This window comes from Lampris incognitus, chromosome 4, assembly GCF_029633865.1.
Source record: "Lampris incognitus isolate fLamInc1 chromosome 4, fLamInc1.hap2, whole genome shotgun sequence".
NCBI lineage: Eukaryota > Metazoa > Chordata > Actinopteri > Lampriformes > Lampridae > Lampris > Lampris incognitus.
In genome coordinates this window covers 29,668,957-29,692,147 of record NC_079214.1, presented here as the reverse complement: position 1 = coordinate 29,692,147, position 23,191 = coordinate 29,668,957, and the positions used below count along the sequence as shown (strand labels likewise).

The 23,191-nt window shown below is 45.0% G+C and overlaps 1 protein-coding gene across 1 annotated transcript in view; it reads left to right on the top strand.

Moving 5' to 3' along the window:
• Positions 1-23,191, top strand: part of kif26ba (kinesin family member 26Ba) — a 171,095-nt gene that overhangs the window by 47,920 nt on the left and 99,984 nt on the right. The window contains exon 3 of the mRNA XM_056279329.1: positions 16,664-17,401. Coding sequence (XP_056135304.1) covers positions 16,664-17,401 — 738 coding nt within the window. The remainder of the gene's footprint in view (positions 1-16,663; positions 17,402-23,191) is intronic.

The window sequence follows — 23,191 nt, the reverse complement described above, 5'->3', positions numbered from 1 at the left end:
TGATCTCTGTGTTATTGACCTTTCTTCTCCACAGACACCCGACTCAATCATTCATACACACACACACACACACACACACACGTTCTATCGTTCGCCATCAAGTGTGTAATCACACAATGGGTGGGCCACCAACCATGTTTAACAATAATTGCTGATAATTAATACTGATTTTGTCGCCGTCTTTGTCTTTTTCTGTTTCCCTTTGTTCATCCATGCATCCTTCAGTTTTCCCTTTCCAGTCCTTCTTTTATCTGTTTTCATACCCTTGAACTTGATCACTTAACTGATTAACATGTTTCTGTGGGCACATGCACGTGTGTGTGTGTGTGTGTGTGTGTGTGTGTGTGTGTGTGTGTGTGTGTGTGTGTGTGTGTGTGTGTGTGTGTGTGTGCGCGCGCGTGCATGCTTTTCATGTGTGTGCAAGAATGCTCACATGTTGTCTAAGCAGGTGCTGTAGACCGGCTGTGTCTCTTCTGCACCACTTCACTGATCCCAAACCTACTGAGCCTGCACCTGTGTATGTGTGGGCGGATGGGCTGTGGGAATGAAGATGGGAAGATAGAAAAGAGAGACAGATAGATACAGAATGACAGTTACAGAGAAAGATAGAGATTGACATAGCGAGTAAAAGAGAGAGTGCCTGTGTGTGTGTGTGAGAGAGAGCGAGACACAGAGAGAGAGAGAGAGAGAGAGAGAGAGAGAGAGAGAGAGAGAGAGAGAGAGAGAGAGAGAGAGAGAGAGAGAGCAAGCGAGGGGGGGGTTGGAGGTATAAAGATCCAGGGCTGAATTCATGTATGTGAAAAAGAGAAAGCAGCAAAATTGGAGCAGACAAGCAGAGGAGAGGAATAAATGAGGAGAGAGATGAGAGGTAAACGAGCTAGAGGTGGAGGAAAGGTTTACCTTCCTTGGTCACTCATCTGGAACTGATTACACACACACACACACACACACACACACACACACACACACACACACACACAAACAGAGAGTTTGAATTACACAGTGGGTTTCAGGGGAGCCCTATTTTCCGGAGCGCTACTACACGTCACATGCACGTGTATACATGGACGTGCAGGATCAATTGCAGGGTTACTGGGAAAAACATTCTACTATTCTACTGTTACTACAGTTAATGCTGTCAATAACGTTTCACTTTGTAAAGAGAAAATCTAGCCATGCAGATAACACAAAGAGGCAGAAAAACAATTAACCGTTGCAATGTTTTTATATCAGTCGATCGACAACAGCAACAAAAAAAAAGTCTACAAAGTGACTCGGCTAAAGGTTTGCACTACGCTTCTAAACAACCAGACCTAGGTTACACCACATGACGACATCTGAACATGCCCACAGCCTCAACGGTTGGTCTTACACAGAACATAGGCTTGCAAGACAACAGCCACAATATAAATGCAACACGTAAATGCCTACTGCATTGTAAAACATCCTGGAGGCAATGCCACGATGATAATATACTATAATACAGTACCAATCACTCTTTTGTTCAACACCTTGCAAAAATAGAATTGAAACACCACAGGCCTAAATAAAATGACAATCAATACCACGCAAGATACAGCATGCAGGTGCATAGCAGACATGCCACACATTGCCTACATTATAGGCTAGCCTGTCCTACATCATGAAAGTCAGTCTGATAAAAACAGAATAGACCAGCTGCATCGCAGTTGGGGAACAGAATCACATAACAATCATTAAAAAAGGTCAACAGTAAATAGGACTAGCCGCTGAGGATGCACAAGCCAGTGCATTCTTTATACCAGTCCCAAGCCCAGATACATGGGGAGGGTTGCGTCAGGAAGGGTATCCGCCGTAAAACCTTTGCCAAATCAAATATGCGGATCATAAATCAGATTCCATACCGGATCGGTTGAGGCCTGGGTTACCAACAACCACCACCAGTACTGTTGGCCAGCAGGGTGCCGGTGGAAACTATGCTACTGTTGGGCGAAGGAGAAGGAGAGGGGGAAGGCATGTCCAGAAGCAGCGAGAGAGGAGGAAGGGTAGGAGTGTGGAGGTGGGAGTCGGAACTTTGCATGTTGGCACTATGACTGGTAAAGGGAGAGAGCAGGCTGATATGATGGAAAGAAGAAAGGTAGGCATACTGTGTGTGCAAGAGACCAGGTGGGAGGGGAGTAAGGCCAGGAGTATCGGAGGTGGGTTCAAACTCTTCTACCACACTGCTGATGGGAGGAGAAATGGGGTAGGGGTAATTTTGAAGGAAGAGTATGTCAAGAGTGTGTTGGAGGTGAATAGTGTTAGACAGAGTGATGAGTATGAAGCTGGAAATCAAACGTGTGATGATGAATGTTATCAGCGCATATGCCCCATAAGTTAGGTGTGAGATTGAAGAGAAAGAATAATTCTGGAGTGATTTGGATGAAGTGGTGGAGAGGGTACCCAAGGAGCAGAGAGTGCTGATTGGAGTGGACATCAATAGGCATGTTGGTGAAGGGAACAGAGGTGATGAGGTGGTGATGGACAGGTATGGTGTCAATGAGAGAAAGGTGGAAGGACAGATGGTGGTGGATTTTGCGAAAAGGATGGAAATGGCTGTGGTGAATACATATTTCAAGAAGAGGGAGGAACACATGGTGACATACAAGAGTGGAGGAAAGTGCACACAGGTGGACAATATCTTATGCAGGACGCGCGATCTGAAAGGTATTGGAGACTACAAGGTGGTGACAGAGGGGAACGTAGCTAGGCAGCATCGGATGGTGGTCTGCAGAATGACTTTGGAGATCAAGAAGAGGATCAAATGGTGGAAGTTGAAGAAGGAAGACATGTGTGGAGTTCAGGCAGGAGTTAAGAGAGGCACTGGGTGGTAGTGAAGAGTTGCCAGATGGCTGGGCAACCACTGCAGAAATAGTGAGGGAGACAGCTAGGAAAGTACTTGTGTGTCATCTGGACAGAGGAAGGAAGACAAGGAGACTTGGTGGTGGAATGAGGGAGTACAGGAAAGTATACAGAGGAAGAGATTGGCAAAGAAGAAGTAGGATAGTCAGAGAGATGAAGAAAGTAGACAGGAGTACAAGGAGATGCAGCATAAAGCAAAGAGAGAGGTGGCAAAGGCAAAGGAAAAGGCGTATGGTAAGTTGTATGAGAGGTTGGACACTAAGGAAGGAGAAAAGGACTTGTACCGATTGACCCATATGCCATGGAGAGCCATGTGTATGTAGGTTTTCATTCCAGCTGGACTCCACACCAGGTGTTTTCAATGATTTGCAACCCTTCAACCAAAAAGGAAGAATGTATCAGTGAAATCACCTGAGGTGGAGTCGGGGTGGAATGACAACCTGCATACACATGGCTCTCCATGGCACATGGTTAACCACCGCTGGGCTGGACAGAGGCACCGAGCTGGGAAGGATGTGCAGCAGGTTATGGTGGTGAAGGATAGAAATTGAAATGTGCTGACAAGCGAGGAGAGTGTGTTGAGAAGGGGAAAGGAGTACTTTGAGGAGCTGATGAATGAAGAAAAGGAGAGAGAGAAGGTTGGATGATGTGGGGACAGTGAATCAGGAAGTGCGGTGGATTAGCAAGGAGGAAGTGAGGGCAGCTATAAACAGGATGAAGAGTGGAAAGGCGGTTGGTCCAGATGACATACCTATGGAGGCATGGAGGTGTTTATGAGAGATGGCAGTGGAGTTTTTAACTAGATAGTTTAACACAGTCGTGGAAAGGAAGAAGATGTCTGAGGAGTGGAGAAGAAGCATACTGATACCGATTTTCAAGAATAAGGGCGATGTGCAGAACTGTAGCCACTACAGAGGTATAAAGTTGGTCAGCCACAGCATGAAGATTTGGGAAAGAGTAATAGAAGCTAGGTTAAGAGGAGAGGTGATGATCAGCAAGCAGCAGTATGGTTTCATGCCACGAAAGAGCACCACAGATGTTATGTTTGCTTTGAGAATGTTGATTGAGAAGTATAGAGAAGGCCAGAAGGAGTTACATTGTGTCTTTGTGGATTTAGAGAAAGCATCGACAGGGTGCCGAGAGAGGAGGTGTGGTATTGTATGAGGAAGTCGGGAGTGGCAGAGAAATACTATGTAAGAGTGGTGCAGGATATGTATGAGGGCAGTGTGACAGTGGTGAGGTGTGCGGTAGGAATGATGGAGAGTTTCAAGGTGGAGGTGGGATTACATCAAGGATCGGCTCTGAGCCCTTTCTTGTTTGCAATGGTGATGGACAGGTCGACGGACAAGATCAGGCAGGAGTCTCCATGGACTATGATGTTCGCGCATGACATTGTGCTCTGTAGCGAGAGTAGGGTGCAGGTTGAGGAGAGCCTGGAGAGGTGGAGGTATGCACTGGAGAGAAGAGGAATGAAAGTCAGTAGGAGCAAGACGGAATACACATGCGTGAACGAGAGTGAGGACAGCGGAATGGTGAGGATGCAAGGAGTAGAGGTGACGATGGTGGATGAGTTTAAATACTTTGGGTCATCTGTCCAAAGTAACGGGGAGTGCAGAAGAGAGGTGAAGAAGAGAGTGCAGGCAGGATGGAGTGGATGGAGAAGAGTGTCAGGAGTGATTTGCGACAGAAGGGTACCAGCAAGAATAAAGGGAAGGTTTACAAGATGGTTGCGAGACCAGTTATTTTATATGGTTTGGAGACAGTGGCACTGACAAAAAACAGGAGGCAGAGCTGGAGGTGGCAGAGTTGAAGATGCTAAGATTTTAATTGGGAGCGATGAAGAAAGACAGGATTAGGAACGATTACAGGGACAGCTCAGGTTGGACGGTTTGGAGACAAAGCAAGAGAGGCAAGATTGAGATGGTTTGGACATGTGTGGAGGACAGATGCTGGGTATATTGGGAGAAGGATGCTGAATATGGAGCTGCCAGGGAAGAGGAAAAGAGGACGGCTAAAGAGGAGGTTTATGGATGTGGTGAGAGAGGACATGCAGGTGACTGGTGTGACAGAGGAAGATGCAGAGGACAGGAAGAGATGGGAACGGATGATCCGCTGTGGCGACCCCTAACGGGAGCAGCTGAAAGTAGTAGTAGTAGATTAATTTCAGTAACATTAATGTACAGAAAAAAACCTGTGACACAAAAAGGGAAGATGTTTCAGAGCTTCCCCTAAATTTCTCAAAGTAGGCTTTCAGGGAGCTCATGTCCTTTTCAGGGGAGCCAAGCTCCCCTTAACTTCCCTGTAATTCGAACACACACACACACACACACACACACACACACACACACACACACACACACACACACACACACACACACACACACACACACACACACACACACACACACACACAATTCAGTACCATTCTGGCGTAGACCTCATTTCCCTCCCCCTCACTACTCTTCTTCTCCTCCTCTCTCATATCTAAGGGATCTTTTTTGTTCTCGAACATTCTCCATCTCCCTCTCTCTCTCCTTCTCCGTCTTATCCTCTTCTCATCTGTCATCTTTAAGTGTGATGACACGAGTCTGTGCCAACATAGTAGGAGAGGTCTTTCAGGCAGAGGGAAGAGAAGATAGGGAGTAAAAGATGGAAGGCATGTCAAAATGACCTTGAAGGGTTTTTGCATCACTAATTTTTGGCAGATGAAGATTGAAATAGAGTGTATGCATGAATTTTGTTCCTTTTTTTTTTCGAAAAACCAGCTTGATTACCGTTACAACAGACAGCCCATTTACCTGAGTAATTCCAATTCCAATCCCTACCTCCTTGGAGACACACAAAAAGTCAGACTCACACACACACACACACACACACACACACACACACACACACACACACACACACACACACACACACACACACACACACACACACACGTACAGGGGTTCTGGCGGCTCATGCAGTACAATGAGTTTTACTCAGCTCCCAATCTCTTTTGGATGTAAATGTCATCATCACGTCTGTCCAGCCACTCTACTAAAGCAAAGATGCCTCATAATAATATACATTTTTTTGTTGCTGATTTTTCTCCTCAATTGTACTTGGCCAATTACCCTATTTTCCGAGCCATCCCGGTCACTGTTCCATCCCCGCCGATCCGGGGAGGGCTGCAGACTACCACATGCCTCCTCTGATACATGTGGAGTCGCCAGCTGCTTCTTTTCACCTGACAGTGAGGAGTTTTGCCAGGGGGACATAGCGTGTGGGAGGCTCACACTATTCCCCCCAGCTCCCCCTCCCCCGAACAGGCACCCCAACCGCCCAGAGGAGGTGCTAGCACAGCGACCAGGACACATACCCACATCCGGCTTCCCACCTGCAGACACGGCCAATTGTGTCTGTAGGGACGCCCGACCAAGCTGGAGGTAACACGGGTATTCGAACCGGCGATCCCCATGTTGGTAGGCAACGGGATAGACCGCTACGCTACCCGGACACCCCCCTTCATAATAGTATTCTAACAGACAGACAGACAGCATCATCTGTCTGTCTGGCTATCTACCTAGCAAGCTAGAACATATATATTATTCGCAAATGGGCCACCTATGTGACTGCCAAAGGATCTAACATTAACCTATTTCATTCTTAAATATACTGTCCATTTAGTTTCCCCCTAAGAAAGGAGCTTTCATATGAGGATAGAAAGAAATAGACAATTGGAATCGGTTGAAATTCCTGTCTCAAATTCGTTGAGAATACGAGAAGTACTGTAAAATGTCTCTATTTTGTCAGAGTAGGATCACTGCCCATGTATGTAGTATTATGGAGAAGAATTATTTGAGAGGACAATTGTAATTTTTGATTTTTGATTTCCCCCCCTTTTTTTCCTGCCCAACTGTATCCGGCCAATTACCCCACTCTTCCGGGCCATCCCGGAAGAGTGGGGAAGGCTGCAGACTACTGCAGACTACCACAGGCATGTGGCTGCAGACTACCACATGCCTCCTCCGATACATGTGGAGTCGCCAGCCGCTTCTTTTCACCTGACAGTGAGGAGTTTCGCCAGGGGGGCGTAGCACGTGGGAGGATCACGCTATTCCCCCCAGATCCCCCTCCTCCCTGAACAGGCGCCCCGACCGACCAGAGGAGGCGCTAGTGCGGCGACCAGGACATACTATACCCACATCTGGCTTCCTGCCTGCACACACGGCCAATTGTGTCTGTAGGGACACCTGATCAAGCTGGAGGTAAGACGGGGATTCGAACCGGCGATCCCCGTGCTGGCAGGCAACAGAATAGACCGTTACGCTACCCGGACACCCCAGGAGAACTGTAATTCTGATAACTGAATGAACACAATCTAACAGGGATGATTTGTTGAACTACTAATCCACTGACACCTACACTACACTGACATGTACTCTGAAACCGCACCCATATTTTATAGACATAGTCCAAAACGTCACACTTGGCACATCACTCTCAACAGGCAAACGATACTGCCGACCCTGCTCACCTATATCTGCACTTGAGAAACCCAAATGCAATTAAGACTGTGGATAATGACACACGTTTTCAAGTCAGTGTTTTTACACTGAATTAGAAAAAAAATGAATGGGTGGTACATCTTCATTTAGGTCTCCTGTGGCCCATTGATTAAAAAAAATGATTAGATGTAGTTAAGATCAATAGTAAGATCATAGTTAAGACAAGAGGGCTTAAAAGAAACAAGCATTAAAAAGCAGCAGTAACCTGCAGTTAATGATGCACAGTGTTAATGAGAAGAATGCTAACTAGCCTTCCACTGAACAGCAGGGGCGCCAATCTTAGACAAGAACGAACGAGCAGGCATTATTACCTCAGCTTAAGTGTGTTTAGTAAGAGTGTGCCTGCATACACATAAACATACACACGCACAAACACACACACACACACACACACACACACACACACACACACACACACACACACACACACACACACAAATCCATGTGTACACAAGTGCACAAAACACACAAGAGGGACAAACACAGCAGAGCTGTCCCTTCTTATCAAATCTCGGTAATAGCATCCTTCAGTGTCCTGTCTGCCCCTGACAAACAAACCACACACACACACACACACACACACACACACACACACACACACACACACACACACACACACACACACGCACACACACACACACGCACACACACACACACACGCACATAGGCGCATGCACGCACACACGGACACAGAAATTGATTGCTGCACAAAATGATAGACAGCAGGGTAAGAGTCACTGTGGAATGTGGTCAGTAGGTTTGATCTCTCTCTGTCTCACACTCACCCACAGCCAGTCATTATCTCTCTCACATTGTTTTTTTCTTCTCTCGCTCACTCACTCACTGCCCCTATCCGTCTATCCCTCGTCTATCTTTTTTCCCCGTGCTAATCCATCACTACACAATATGGATGAGGCTATGTTTGTCCGTCCTTGTAAGGAGAATGAGTCACACACACACACACACACACACACACACACACACACACACACACAGCCTTTCTCTAGTGTTGAGACTGAGTTGCTGGCACAGAATATTGATGAACTGACAGGGAGAAAGGGGTAAATTTGGAGAGATGGAGGGAAGGGAAAAACAAATGGGGACTGAGAAACAGGAAGAGGAAAGCACACCGAAAGGGAAAGGCTCGTATATAAAGCATTGCATTTCCATGCACAAAATGTGCGGTGTTAAGCTTTGCTTGTTTGTTTTATTGTTTGATTGATTGATTGGTTGATTGACTGACTGCCTTACTGGCTAACCAAGAGGCAAGCTAGGCTGCACACCTGCTATTGCATCCTGCACCACATATCCTGTGGATGGCATCCAGGCATTGTGGTGATATCAAAATGTCAAGGGGAAAATCTGTCGTGCTGAGTGTCAGTTTGTTTTTTACTTTCATCTGTGTCTAGTAGGACTTTATGTGAGTGTTATTCAGCTCAAAATCCTTTTCAATTGGTCCATAATATTTCATAAATCCCTTTGGGCTTTTTCCTATAGTTAACAAATGGGCTGTCTTCTTAGAATGACAATCCTATTGATTTGTTTCATAAGACTAACATTCCCATTGTGCTGTCATGAGACTCTTAGCAACTCTATTGGATCGTCACAAGAAGCTAACAACCTTATTGGACTTTTTAGAGCCATCTCGTACTAATCTATAATCCTTAAAAGTATTGAAACACACTGTTTTTGGCTTGTTTCCATTTACTAGACATACTGAAAAAGGTGATTGTGGAGGATAGGGAGTCTAAGCCTGTGTGAAAGAGCCTTGGCTATAGAAAGCGACAGAGTCTCTCAGCACATTCGCCACAGAGGGGTCATTTGAGGCAGATGACCTTTCTCCTTCAGAATCTCTTTTTGAGCAGGAAGAAGAGGTGCAGCTGCCCAGAGCTCTGCAGGAGGTTAAAGAATACTACGCCTAAATTATTTTCATCCCGGTTGAACAGTTAGGAAGAAAGCTGAGACATGTAATTTCAGATAAGCGAACACGCACACCTTGGTCAGACCAACAGCATTCCTCCGTTAGACAGCTAACAGATACTCTGACAAAGTGGCTCTCAGTCGACTAAATTTTTGGCCAACACTATGTGGTCTACCAGCATGTTTCTCATTCTGTGGGTTACTAGCTTAAATGTCAGGCTTGGCTTACTTGTCAAATCTAAATAACGGGAAAAAAAGACCAAAAATCAAGTTAAGCGTGTGTGGGCATCTAGGTGGTGTGGCAGTCTATTACATTGCCTATCAACATGGGGATCGCCGGTTCGAATCCCCGTGTTACCTCCGGCTTGGTCGGGCATCCCTACAGACACCACTGGCCGTGTCAACGGGTGGGAAGCCAGATGTGGGTATGTGTCCTGGCCGCTGCACTAGCGCCTCCTCTGGTCGGTCGGGGAGCCTGTTCAGGGGGGAGGGGGAACTGGGAGGAATAGCGTGATCCCCCCACGCTCTATCTCCGCCCCCCCCCCCCCCCCCGGATTGGCAGAGGGGGACCGGAACAGCTCGGAAGAGTGGGGTAATTGGCCAGATACAATTGGGGAGAAAAAGAGGGGGTGGGGAAAAAACCAAGTTAAGCATACTTGGAAAGCAGCCACAGAAATCAGATTTACACGTCTGATCTCATTTACATAAATGCAGTAGGCACAAAAGCCAGGGGTCATACAATCTACTTTTCAACCCGCTTACAATTTGCTGTTCTTATTTAAGCAACAGTGTTCCTTCAAACGAGCCGTTGTATTATTGTATTCTATGTCATGTAAGTTGCTGTCAGGTTCACTGGGAGCAGAAAACACCAGAGCATTTGATGTGATTATAGTTAGTTTCCTAAATGAACTGGAAGCATTTATTCCATACTTCTACATCTGTAGGAAGTCTGTGCAAGGAGCTGTGGGCTTAACACATGCAGCACTCGCTTTATTTGTTTAGCCAGCGAGCTCGCCCGCGTTGTTTCTCTCTTTCTCGGCAGGGACAACACTCCCATCTTTTAGGGGTTTTTGGAGTACCAGACTGGATTCAAGCCTGTCTGGCATTAACTGAAAATAAAGACATTGAATTATCCCTGCAGTCGTATACATTTGTTCGTTTAAGACAGAGAGACGGAGGGGGGGGGGGGGGGGCAGAGAGAGGACGAGGGGAGGAGGGGGGGATTTTAAAAGAAGTTTTTATTTAACAAAAACAGACTTGAAATCTTTTGAAAATATATATGAACAAAGTCACTCCTTCACAATAACCTGTCCAATAAAGACTTCCTTTTCCATCACAGCACCGATTCACATATCAATTGAGATAGAAAGAGAGAGAGAGCGAGAGAGAGGGGGAGAGAGAGAGCGAGAGAGAGGGGGAGAGAGAGAGCGAAAGAGAGAGAGAGAAAGAGAGCGACAATGAGAGAGACAGACAGAGAATATGAACAGCTAAAAGAGAGGGCAAAGAGGGAGAGAAAGTCTATATATCTGTGTGTGTGTCTGTGTATATCCTTTCAGGGCCACAGTGTAAATGATGTCAAATAGATGTGTGTGTGTGTGGGGGGGGGGTTGTGAATGCAAGCAGCATTAATGATGAGTAGAGTGCTGCAAGCCATACACATACATTCTCTCTCTCTCGCTCTATCTCTCTCTCACACACACACACATACACGCTTTCGCTCACTTTTACATTCTCACGGTTTAAACAGTATCATTGTTTTAAAAATACTATTCTTTCTTTCTTTGCTTATTTTTATCAGGAATCTTGGCAGCTGCTCAAATCTGAGCTAATTTGGAACAACTCAAATTCATGTCAAGGACTGCACCATGTTCACTTGTATTGCTCTTGTGGTGGCCAGTGTGTGTGTGTGTGTGTGTGTGTGTGTGTGTGTGTGTGTGTGTGTGTGTGTGTGTGTGTGTAAGAAAGTGGGAAGATCAGGAGAGGCAGCCAAGAGAAATTAAGCGAGATCAAATAGGTTTTTTTTCTTGTTTTGCTTATTTTGGCACAAGTTTCATCTTCCGTTTCCTGCCCAAACAGGAAAAACAGAGAGCCAGTATAAAACATTGGCTGGCAAACTGCTTGGAAATCCGCAAAGCATACCCTTCATGTCTAGTGGTTTAGTTTAGCCTTCCCTAACACATCCTATGAGCCGTAGGTTGAGTAGCATTGGTTACAAACTGTGCATTATGGCTGTTTTGTTTATAACTGAGATGAATAAGTGGGACTCAAGTAAATATGGAAATCGTGGCCAGACATTTGCTTCTATACTTGTTGCTTTTTTAACTCAATATTATTTTTTCGACATTCGTGTTCAGCAGCTAGCTGCATATAGTTCCATACCTGCTATGTGTGTGGGTACGGTGTGTGGAGACGAAAGGTCTTCATCTCAGTGAAATTGGTGCATACCAAAGGAAGAGCAAAATATCGAGAAATAATGAACTTCGAGGGCATTTTCATTGCTCTGCACAGTTCAATAGCCAATATATGCATCTATATGGTTCCGCATGAGATCCATCATCATGGAGAAAATGCTGCATACCTCTGGGGCTAAGTGGAAGTGTTGAATAAAATGAAGGACTGAATAAATGCATTCCTAAAAAGTTGACTTTTTTTCTCCAAGATATGGTTCTACCTCTTTCCTTCAGGCCTCTGTCGTCATTGTTGCATCCAGTGAAGCGTGTCAATAGGCAAACATGGAGATGCTTTTTCCCAAGACAAGAAGAAAGAGAGGCAGAGACAGAGAGAGAGAGGGAGAGAGAGAGGGAGAGGGAGAGAGAGAGGCAGGGAGGGGGAGGTAGCCTATTACATGTAGCCTGAAGCGTAAGTGCATCGGCTCATGCCAGCCAGGGAGCAATGGATATATGTTTGCACAGCGTGTCTGTTTCAAAATCCGTGTTCCGTTCGTTATGCTAGTTAGTTTCTAGTAACAAGGTATTCTTTATCCATAGATAAATACGAGAGCTGCAGATTTAAACGCACACCCTCCAATTCACCTCTCTGCTGACCTGTTTGGCAAAGTATGAACCCCTAGTGTGTGTGTGTGTGTTTGTACTTTGTGGTCTTGCGGATTGTTGACATAGCCTAACAAGTGGTTCTCATATTGAGAGGCTGTCTTTTACGATTGCATGAAGGGTTCTTTGTGGATACACCCGACCCCCAAGCCCCCGGCCTGACACACATGCATACACAGACAGATTGTATATTGACTGGGGGTTTGGTAACAGGCATGCCATTGATAAAGGTCTGTGTGTGTGTGCTAAGGTGTTTTAAGCAGACAGTAACCTCTTGAACAGCCATATATTATTCGCAAATGGGCCACCTATGTGACTGCCAAAGGATCTAACATTAACCTATTTCATTCTTAAATATACTGTCCATTTAGTTTCCCCCTAAGAAAGGAGCTTTCATATGAGGATAGAAAGAAATAGACAATTGGAATCGGTTGAAATTCCTGTCTCAAATTCGTTGAGAATACGAGAAGTACTGTAAAATGTCTCCATTTTGTCAGAGTAGGATCACTACCCATGTATGTAGTATTATGGAGAAGAATTATTTGAGAGGACAATTGTAATTTTTGATTTTTGATTTCCCCCCCTTTTTTTCCTGCCCAACTGTATCCGGCCAATTACCCCACTCTTCCGGGAAGGCTGCAGACTACTGCAGACTACCACAGGCATGTGGCTGCAGACTACCACATGCCTCCTCCGATACATGTGGGGTTGCCAGCCGCTTCTTTTCACCTGACAGTGAGGAGTTTCGCCAGGGGGGCGTAGCACGTGGGAGGATCACGCTATTCCCCCCAGATCCCCCTCCTCCCTGAACAGGCGCCCCGACCGACCAGAGGAGGCGCTAGTGCGGCGACCAGGACATACTATACCCACATCTGGCTTCCTGCCTGCACACACGGCCAATTGTGTCTGTAGGGACACCTGATCAAGCTGGAGGTAAGACGGGGATTCGAACCGGCGATCCCCGTGCTGGCAGGCAACAGAATAGACCGCTAAGCTACCCGGACACCCCAGGAGAATTGTAATTCTGATAACTGAATGAACACAATCTAACAGGGATGATTTGTTGAACTACTAATCCACTGACACCTACACTACACTGACATGTACTCTGAAACCGCACCCATATTTTATAGACATAGTCCAAAACGTCACACCTGGCACATCACTCTCAACAGGCAAACGATACTGCCGACCCTGCTCACCTATATCTGCACTTGAGAAACCCAAATGCAATTAAGACTGTGGATAATGACACACGTTTTCAAGTCAGTGTTTTTACACTGAATTAGAAAAAAAATGAATGGGTGGTACATCTTCATTTAGGTCTCCTGTGGCCCATTGATTAAAAAAAATGATTAGATGTAGTTAAGATCAATAGTAAGATCATAGTTAAGACAAGAGGGCTTAAAAGAAACAAGCATTAAAAAGCAGCAGTAACCTGCAGTTAATGATGCACAGTGTTAATGAGAAGAATGCTAACTAGCCTTCCACTGAACAGCAGGGGCGCCAATCTTAGACAAGAACGAACGAGCAGGCATTATTACCTCAGCTTAAGTGTCTTTAGTAAGAGTGTGCCTGCATACACATAAACATACACACGCACAAACACACACACACACACACACACACACACACACACACACAGACACAATAATCAAGATGGGACATGGAAAGGCTTAGCACTGTTTAGTATTTACTTTGGTATTGACAGTGGTTTGGAGTAGAGAGATAATGTCAGAGGGAGGGGAGCAAAAAGTGTGTGTTTGTGTGTGCATATGTGTGTGTCGGTGTGTGTGTGTACGCTCATTGACCTTGATACTCAGGATGAAGATTTCTGCTAAGAGGTTTGGGGTGACCTTTCCACTGTCTGAGTGGCTCTAATCAGTCTGAAGAAACTCAACACAGCAAGCACAAACACAGAAACAAACTCACACAAACACACACAAACAAAATACTAAAAGAAAAACACATGTGTATAATAGGCCCGCATGATTCTGTATTTACAAAATAATATGCATTCACACACACTAGATGCACATACATAGGCCTACACACACACACGCACATGCACACACATACGCATGCGCGCATGCACAAACACTTTGGGGTGAAACTTATAAACACTTGTGTATTGAACACATTCATTACAATGCAAGTGTACTAAAGTACATTTATGCAAACCAAACAAACTGGTCATAAAACAGCTGTATAATCAGGATGATGAAGACGTGGGTGTCAGGGATGCTGTCGTTGACGGATCGGTAGTTAATTTTATTACAAAGTTCAGTCACTCAGAAGCAAGGAACCCAAAAGACATCAAAATCCATTACAAATGCAGTTTAGTGTGTGTGTGTGTGTGTGTGTGTGTGTGTGTGTGTGTGTGTGTGTGTGTGCATGAGAGAGAGAGTGAGGAGAAAGGGATATATATGGCATTTGTTTTGTTTACTTGTCAGTTCAGTTACCTTATGAATAAACTCAAAATAGGGAGGCATGGCTGGCTGCAGGACACGATAGTTTACCTCAGGTTCTGCCGGCAAACATATTGTAGTGGATGGATTGCTTGGTGGTTACACTTTTACACTTTTTTATTTTGACTCTTTTCCCCAAAATGTTGGAAATTGAATTTATGGGTTCCTGAATTTCACCTAAATATAAGTTTTACATTTGTAAACATTGTGCACTAAAGGCAAAATACAAACAAGCTGCTATTTTGAGATGAGAAAAGTGGTAACTTTTCACTTTTGCAACCTCAGTATCTTATCTGCTAAGGTCATTGTTAGATGATGCACAGCTTGTTTGTACACCAACCACGCACAGAATCAGAATCAGAATACTTTATTCATCCCCGACTATACATTGCATTTTGTAGGCAGTGCGGTCCTACCAAAAATATCCTCTAACCATGAGATGATGATCATAGACCCAGCAAGTCAGCATATTCCTTTAATAACCTTCTTCCTGTGCCCAAGTGAAGTTGACTTTACCTTCATGATTATTCAGCTCTGTCCCCTGCAGCCAAACCTGAGACAGAAAAAAGCCAACATGTAGCAGAGAAAGTCAGGAACTTAGACCAGAGGCTAAGTGGGCTGAAATGGGACAAAACTCATGAGATAACAGTACATGGTAGATCACAGAGAGCTGAATCAGTTCATCTGGACACAACATTTAGTGGGAGAGACGTTTCATCACTCATCCCAGTGACCATTTCAGTTTAAACTGACTGCGGGTATCCCCACCCTTATAAACAATACAGCGGTGGAACGACCGAAACCAACAATCGGTTTCATATGCAGATTGGCATGACCGTTAACTAGAGTTACAATGGCCATGTGTATTATTCACAGAGGGTTGGGGAATGGTTGCAATCACAGCGTTGTAAGACGGTGACAGATGCACTTTCACCTTTCTGTGATTTTCTTTGAGCATGCATAAAGACAGTAAATGGTAGACATATGTACATGCATCTTGACCTAGGGGGAGTGAGAGTGAGAGAGTGAGATTGAGAGAGAGAGCGAGAGAGAGAGAGACAGAGAGAGAGGTAAGGTGCCAGGAAGTGGCCTTCTCATGGAAAAAGAGAGTATGTAGGAGGGAATGAAAAACAAAGCTTAGAAGGTCATTTGTGCCATCTCTGTATCAGGGCAAAAGACCACAGTCTTCCCTTATATCACATTTCCTCTCTCAGGGGAGAGTGTGTGTGTGTGTGTGTGTGTGTGTGTGTGTGTGTGCGTGTGTGTTAGCGGGGGCACTTGTGGGTTTTCCCATGTGCATTTGTGTGTTTGCTTACATTTACACATACAGTGAATATCACATGTAAATTTTACATTTAATTTTATTTGTTGAGTGATGTGTGTGTGTGTGTGTGTGCACATATTTGTTTGAGTGTGTGTGTGTGTGTGTGTGTTTGTGCGTTAGTGTGTGTGTGTGTTTCACTTCATATCCTCCCTCAGGCTAGAGAGCTATATTCCTTGAGTATTCTATAAATATTTATAGTCATGATTTATCCTTTGTGTCCATCTCCTCTCCTTCTTCCCTTCTCCTCAGTCCTTTCCTCCTCATTCATCTCTTGTCCATACTGTATCTCTTCATGTCCTCTCATATCTGTTTCTCGTTCTCCTCTCCTCTGCTTCCTGCTGCCTGGGTTCCTTCACGTCTCTTCTCCTGTGCAGATGAAATAGGATGTTCCTTACTGTCTGGTTCTCATCTGGTTTTCCCAGATGAATCAACCTAACTCCCATCTCTCTCTGTTTCTCTGTCTCCTTCCAGGATCCCTCCTTCTCACTCCTACTGCACGACAAGCTTCAGGTGCCCAACAGCTCTCGCTGGGCGTGGAATGAACGCGACAGCCGCTGTGATGTCTGCTCCACCCACCTTACTCAGCTCAAACAGGAAGCCGTGCACATGGTCCTCACTCTGGACCAATGGGATTTGTCACCCACCTCCTCCCCTCCGGCCCTGACTGGACGATATGGGCCACAAGGACCTCCAGGTCCAATGGGAGCTTCTGGACCTCCTGGAGTTCCCGGTTCAAGAGAGTGGCCTCCTCCTTTTCTACCTTCCTCCTCCTCCTCTGCAGTGGCTGCTACACAACCCCCACACATATCCTCGCAGTCTCCCTCCCCAAGCGCCAGCCAGACCCCTACGCCCAGTCCCAGCCACGGACCATCTAACTTCAGCCAGGGTAGTCCCTCCACTGGGCAAACTGCCAACCTTGCATCCTCAAACCCACAACCTCCATGCTCAGGGCACAGACTTGGGTCTAAGCCCAGTTCTCTAGGTCTTGGTGGTGGGGCGGACAAAAGGAACGGGTCCCCTGGCTCAGGAAAAACAACTGGGACCCAGCAGCAGTCAATAACTGGTGTAAATGGTGCTGGTAATATTCCTGGTAATACCAGTAATAATGGGAGTGGGCCTGGCAGTGGAGCGGTGTTGAGTACTGCGGCTCTGCAGGCTCATCAGTACCTGACCCGAACTAATGGAGGCGTGACACTCTATCCATACCAGGTGTGTGTGTGTGTGTGTGTGTGTGTGTGTGTGTGTGTGTGTGTGTGTGTGTGTGTGTGTGTGTGTGTGTGTGTGTGTGTGAATGCCTGTCTGTCTCTGTGACCTGTCTGCTGTCTGTGTGCAGTTATTTGCTGGATTGTCCACCTCTCTGCTGTCTGTCTTTTTCTTTGTGTATGTTTGTCTGTTTGCCTAGCTGGTTTTAGTGTGTAGGGTTGCTGAAAATATTGGTTTTTCAAAAACTTGAATTCTCAATTTTTATAATGATACCAATGTCTAGTGTGGCACTCATTTCATCAACATTCAATATCGGCTTTACCTGCGGCAAAACTGAAAATGTGGAGCGTGCACTACAACTTCATCACCACAACATGGTGGCGGATAGGAGGTGTCACATCAGATTAGGCCACCGAGTCGAAGCAAAGCAACCAGCCAAAATGACTGTGTGGAAAATGCAGAGAGAAGAAGAAAGTTTGAAGAAAGAGTAGAACAGAGGAAGCACAAGAGAGGAGAATAGAAGGAGGGAGAAAAATGCTCCAGGAGATGAGTGTTAGAGGTTTATGAAAGTAGAAGAGAGACCTACGATGCTAGGGGAGAACATGGGCTGTGTGTGTGTGTGTGTGTGTGTGTGTGTGTGTGTGTGTGTGTGTGTGTGTGTGTGTGTGTGTGTGTGTGTGTGTGTGCATAAAACGTGCATGCTTGTGAGTTTGTGTGTGTGTATGCGTCCTACAAATGTGATAATTCATACAGTGATAATTAGGACTCTGGAGATTCCCATGTCACACACCCTCAGCCTCCATTCAGCCTCGCTCTCTCTCTCTCCATCTCTGTCTCTCTGTCCCTCTTTCTCTCTCTATCATTCTGTTTTTTCACCTCTCTCATCATCCCTTTCTCTGTACTTGTCTGCTTTCTTTCCGTTTCTCCATTATTCTTAATTTTTCCTCCTCTCTCTTTCAACCATTTTTGCTTCCCTCGCTCGCTTCCAGTCTCTTTGTCTTTTCTCCCTTTCTCTTTACCTCACTATTATATCGTGTGTCCTGTCTCAAAAAACAACTAAGGAGAGAGTGAGAAGGGGCCTATAGGAGAAAGATGTAACCCCATAAACAAAAGGGAGACTGAGAGAGGTGATAGAAGTGAAAGGAGAAAATGAGGAAATGAGGCCGGCGGAGAGGGTAAGTCAAAGAGGATAAGTGAGAGATGAAGTGACAGGAGGAGAGTACGGAGAAGAAGAAGACATAGCTATGGGGACTTGGTGTGTGTGTGTGTGTGTGTGTGTGTGTGTGTGTGTGTGTGTGTGTGTGTGTGTGTGTGTGTGTGTGTGTGTGTGTGTGTGTGTGTGTGTTTGTGTGTGTGGAGTTTGCCTTGGTCCAACTGCTCTGAATACTCTCGTTTTAGTGCCATTTTCGTAGATGGGCGGAAAAAGTGAAAGTCTTTATGTTTTGCACAGGTAAAGAAAGACACTGTGACTTTGACACTAATAGTGTTCCACTAGAAGAGGGGGGAAGAAACACCGAGCACTCTCATAAATCATCCTTGTTTAGACTAAACCCTTGGGAGAGAGAGGGGGAGAGAGGCAGAGAGAGGGGGGGGGGCAGAGGAGAGAGGTAATGGAGGCAGGGGCCGCACTTCCCAGAGAGAAGTATAGAAAGATGAGCATGGAAGAGGAGGTGAAAGGCAGAGAGATGGGAGCGATAAGAACACAGGGAAATTAAAGGTGGGGGGAGCAATAGAAGGAGGTTGTTAAAAGATGGTACCAAACAGAAAAGGGGGGATGTCAGAGGAAGGAGATGAAATGAGAAAAGGATGAGAGCTCTTCTTGTACACTATAGGGGAGTGACATTAAAAGGTTGCTGCCTCAGCTTTCTGTGGGGTAATGGCCACCACATATCACACATTTACTGCCATTTTCAATCTTTTTGGTAAGACAGCACAAAGATCCCGAGATACATCAGAATTAGCTGCTGCAGAAAATCAGTGGTGTTATGATGACGTCATTTGTTCAGTGATGAATGATGAATTAATTTTTAGTGACTTTTTCAGATCATGTTATTTCTGTAAGTCTTTGTTTCAAGTTGTTTTTTTTAAAGTAATTTTGGTAAAAGCGAAATATCCCCAAAACCGTGACTTAATACTGTAGCGAATTTGGGGGGCAGTCCGGGAACCACAGCCAGGACATGAATCCATATCTCCCACTCCGCAAGCAACAACGTTAACCAGTCGACTAAAGGGTCCGACCCGTTATTCAAGGACCAACGCGTCTGCTTATCCATGCACGTTACAATACATTTCAATTAATACAGCAATAAATCGTGTTTGATTTTCCGAACACTGATCTTTATCCACTTGACCAGAATTTCAGTGCATATCTGAGATAATTTCACAGCACTACCAGAGGAGTGCACTCTGTACAGAGCAGATCTCCACCAGGCGTTTCTCCCTTTCTCTGGTGTTTGGACTTGGGGTCAAACCACCTCTCTTTTCGCCTACCGGGATAAGGGGAAATACACGCAGACACGGACTTTTGTTCAGTGGCCAATTCAATTGAACAGGAAATATCAAGAGAAAAAAAATATTAATGTAAACTACTAATAAGACACGTTAGTCCCTAACTCACAGGTCCGACACTTTAGTCGAGCGGTTAGTGAAGTCGCCTTGTGTGCAGTACGCCCCGTAATGAATCCCCCACCGGGCAAGAAAATAACCGGTTACATTAATATGCAACGCTCCAACAAACAAAAAAAAAACATCCATCTAAAACAAAAACGTTTTGCCTGTCAGTTTTTGGATGCGCAGCCTCCTAGATGGACCCTTGTGTGACACGAAAGCGCCCAAGTCTGGTATGAAATGAAAGAGATCGGGCTATCATCATTTCAAAGCCACTACTAAAAGACTTCAAATGTGTTTAACCGTCGCGGTTTTCATGATATAAAGTGAACGAAGGCGAATGCCTGCTCTGCTGATTGACTTTCATTCATAAAACTACGGTACAAAAAAAACACACACAGCTCAGCCACGGGACATGTTTTATTGTAGCTACTGAGAGAATTTCCAGCTGTGACTGCAATTAATCCTACTCCTGAAACTGTATTTTTATGGCGGAGTTTTAACATTGGAGACTATGGCGCATCTGCGTGGCGGCGAGGTGAATATGGTGAATTATTTTTGGTTCATCCACCCTTCTTCCGGTTCTTCTGTGCTGATATCTGCGGTGAATGATCTGCTGGCTTGCGAAATACGATCGACTTCTCGTTTACTTTTAAGACTCATAGCCGAATACGTAATGTTTTGGTTTTGACACTATCGCTGCCTGAGCGGTCTCAACCGTAGATGTGAGTCGCGCATGCGCACGGTTCACGCAGAGCGGACAGCGAGCTTGAGGAGCAGTGTTGGTCGAGCGAGAGTGAATGAGAAGAGGGAGCGGCGATAGCGAGAACAAGCGTTTTCGAAGGTTTGTAATCACCGCAGCCACGGGAGGTTCTTGATCCTACAGTCATAACTGCACAAAACATTTAGGGTGACAGGTCCACCAGTTTGTGAGATTAGCCACGGACACACACGCGCGCGCGACCAAACACATAATCCCTTCCATGTTCCCATCTGGATAACTATAACCTAGATGACGATATAATTTAAGCAGAAGTCACATTATAAAGTAAATATCAAGTATGGAATAAGTGTACACCATATTTCTGTCTCAATATAGATTTAGCACAGTTATACTTTGGTATGGTTGACATAACTACTGCCACAGACCACATAAGAGACTACATCTCAAACTTTCCTGAAATGAAATGCCAAGTAGTTCAAAGCAAACATTTAAAGAAGGTGATACTAGGTTATCCAAAGGAGTTGAATCAAGTGCAACTGGACTTGGTATATATCCATGAAGACGTTTCGCCTCTCATCCAAGAGGCTTCCTCAGTTCGTGCCTTTCTGACTAGACCAAGCTAGTCTGACTGGCTGGTGATGAGACTCAGAATTTATCCTCTAGGAGCCGTTGTCAGAGCTATGTCCATGGCTCTTTGTGTCCCGATGTGATCCGACGGGCGTTGGTATACATCGGATCACAAAGAGCCACGCATATCTATAGCTCTGACAACGACTCCTAGAGGATAAATTCTGAGTCTCATCACCAGCCAGTCAGACTAGCTTGGTCTAGTCAGAAAGGCACGAACCGAGGAAGCCTCTTGGATGAGAGGCGAAACGTCTTCACGGATATATACCAAGTCCAGTTGCACTTGATTCAACTCCTTTGGATAACCATGACCTGGATGAATGAGAACATTCACAGACGTGATACTAGGTCAGGATAAAACACATCATACTAAACCTTGGAAGTTCAGTTTGTGTTATTTCCTTATAGTTAGTGGTAGATATGTGTTTATATGCAATATTTAAACTATACCCCAAATTGCACCCAGTACTCAACTAGTTTATTGTTTTTAAACCCACACCGAAGTAGAATTAATACAGTTTTGTCCATCTGGTGACTTGCTCACATTTATTGTGTCTACTAACCCATTTTTTTTCTAATTGGCTGGAACAATATGGGCCTTATGCACTGTAAATCAAAAGAGGATCATTTCAAGGGTGAAATTCATTCAAAATGAGCCTGAAAGCCAAGTGTCTAATCTTTTTTTTTTTTGTCTACAGAATCAGAGAATATTGCTGTTTCAAAACAATAAATTCAACCGTAACTAGAAACAAGTGGTGGGATATAGTTGGCAGGAACTCTGAACTTGCTCTCTCTCAAGCGATCATCACAATTTAGCCATCATCCATGGCCTCTCTCTTCAGTATTTCAAAACAAGCTCTAATGAAAAACAGGTTTACACAGCTTGGAGCTTGTTTTGTTCATGTGCTTTTTTTTGTATGAAGGACAAATGGATATAAAATGGGTTTTGGCTTAGAGAACAGCAGTTCCCAACTTTTCTATTTCTGTGTGTGTGCATTTTTGTCAATTTATTTGTGCGTATTTGTTGGGTTAGTTCAATAAGTGATTTGAGATGACTTGAGTCACAGCACACACACACACACACACACACACACACACACACACACACACACACACACACACACACACACACACACACACACACACACACACACACACACGACTGAATAAATTATTTGATCTTAGCTTGTTGGAGTTGGTTGCCCATTGTACCAATGCCACACCGTTTGCAAGGCTACGCTTTCATGAAACAATGGCAGTTGTTATGAACACATTCTTGTCCGTCTTTTAGTGGAGCACAATAAAATGCACGAGACCCACAACACCATGCTCATGCTGTACTATAACATTTTCATGAAACCCCAAGTGGTTGCCTGAATATTGCATAAAGATTAAAGAGGAAGGCTTTTGACTAAACTCATGTCAAGTTTGTTTGCATAGCCCTACAGTTGCAGTCACAGCAGATATTTACATGCATGCAGTGAGAAACTGAGTTCATGGTAGTTTGGTCTGACTACAAAGTGCCCTCTTAGGTCCCTTCAAGGTGAATGCAATTTACATAACCTGGATGTAGCCCTTGTCTCCTCAAATGCTCCTTCTGTCCCTCTGCTCCTAAGATAATGGGCAAACTGTCAAGTGTTTTTCTTATTGTGATTATTCAACATGTACTTTTTAAGGCGAAGCCGAAGCGGTAAAGTGTAGGTCTGTAGGTCAGACTTCCACCCTAACCAACCATCAGTCAGTCTGTCTTGTCTCATTTCCTTCTCTCGTTCCTCCTCCCCCCTTCATGTTATTTCTTCACACATACATTCCTGTCACCCCTGCACCTTGTTTGCTTT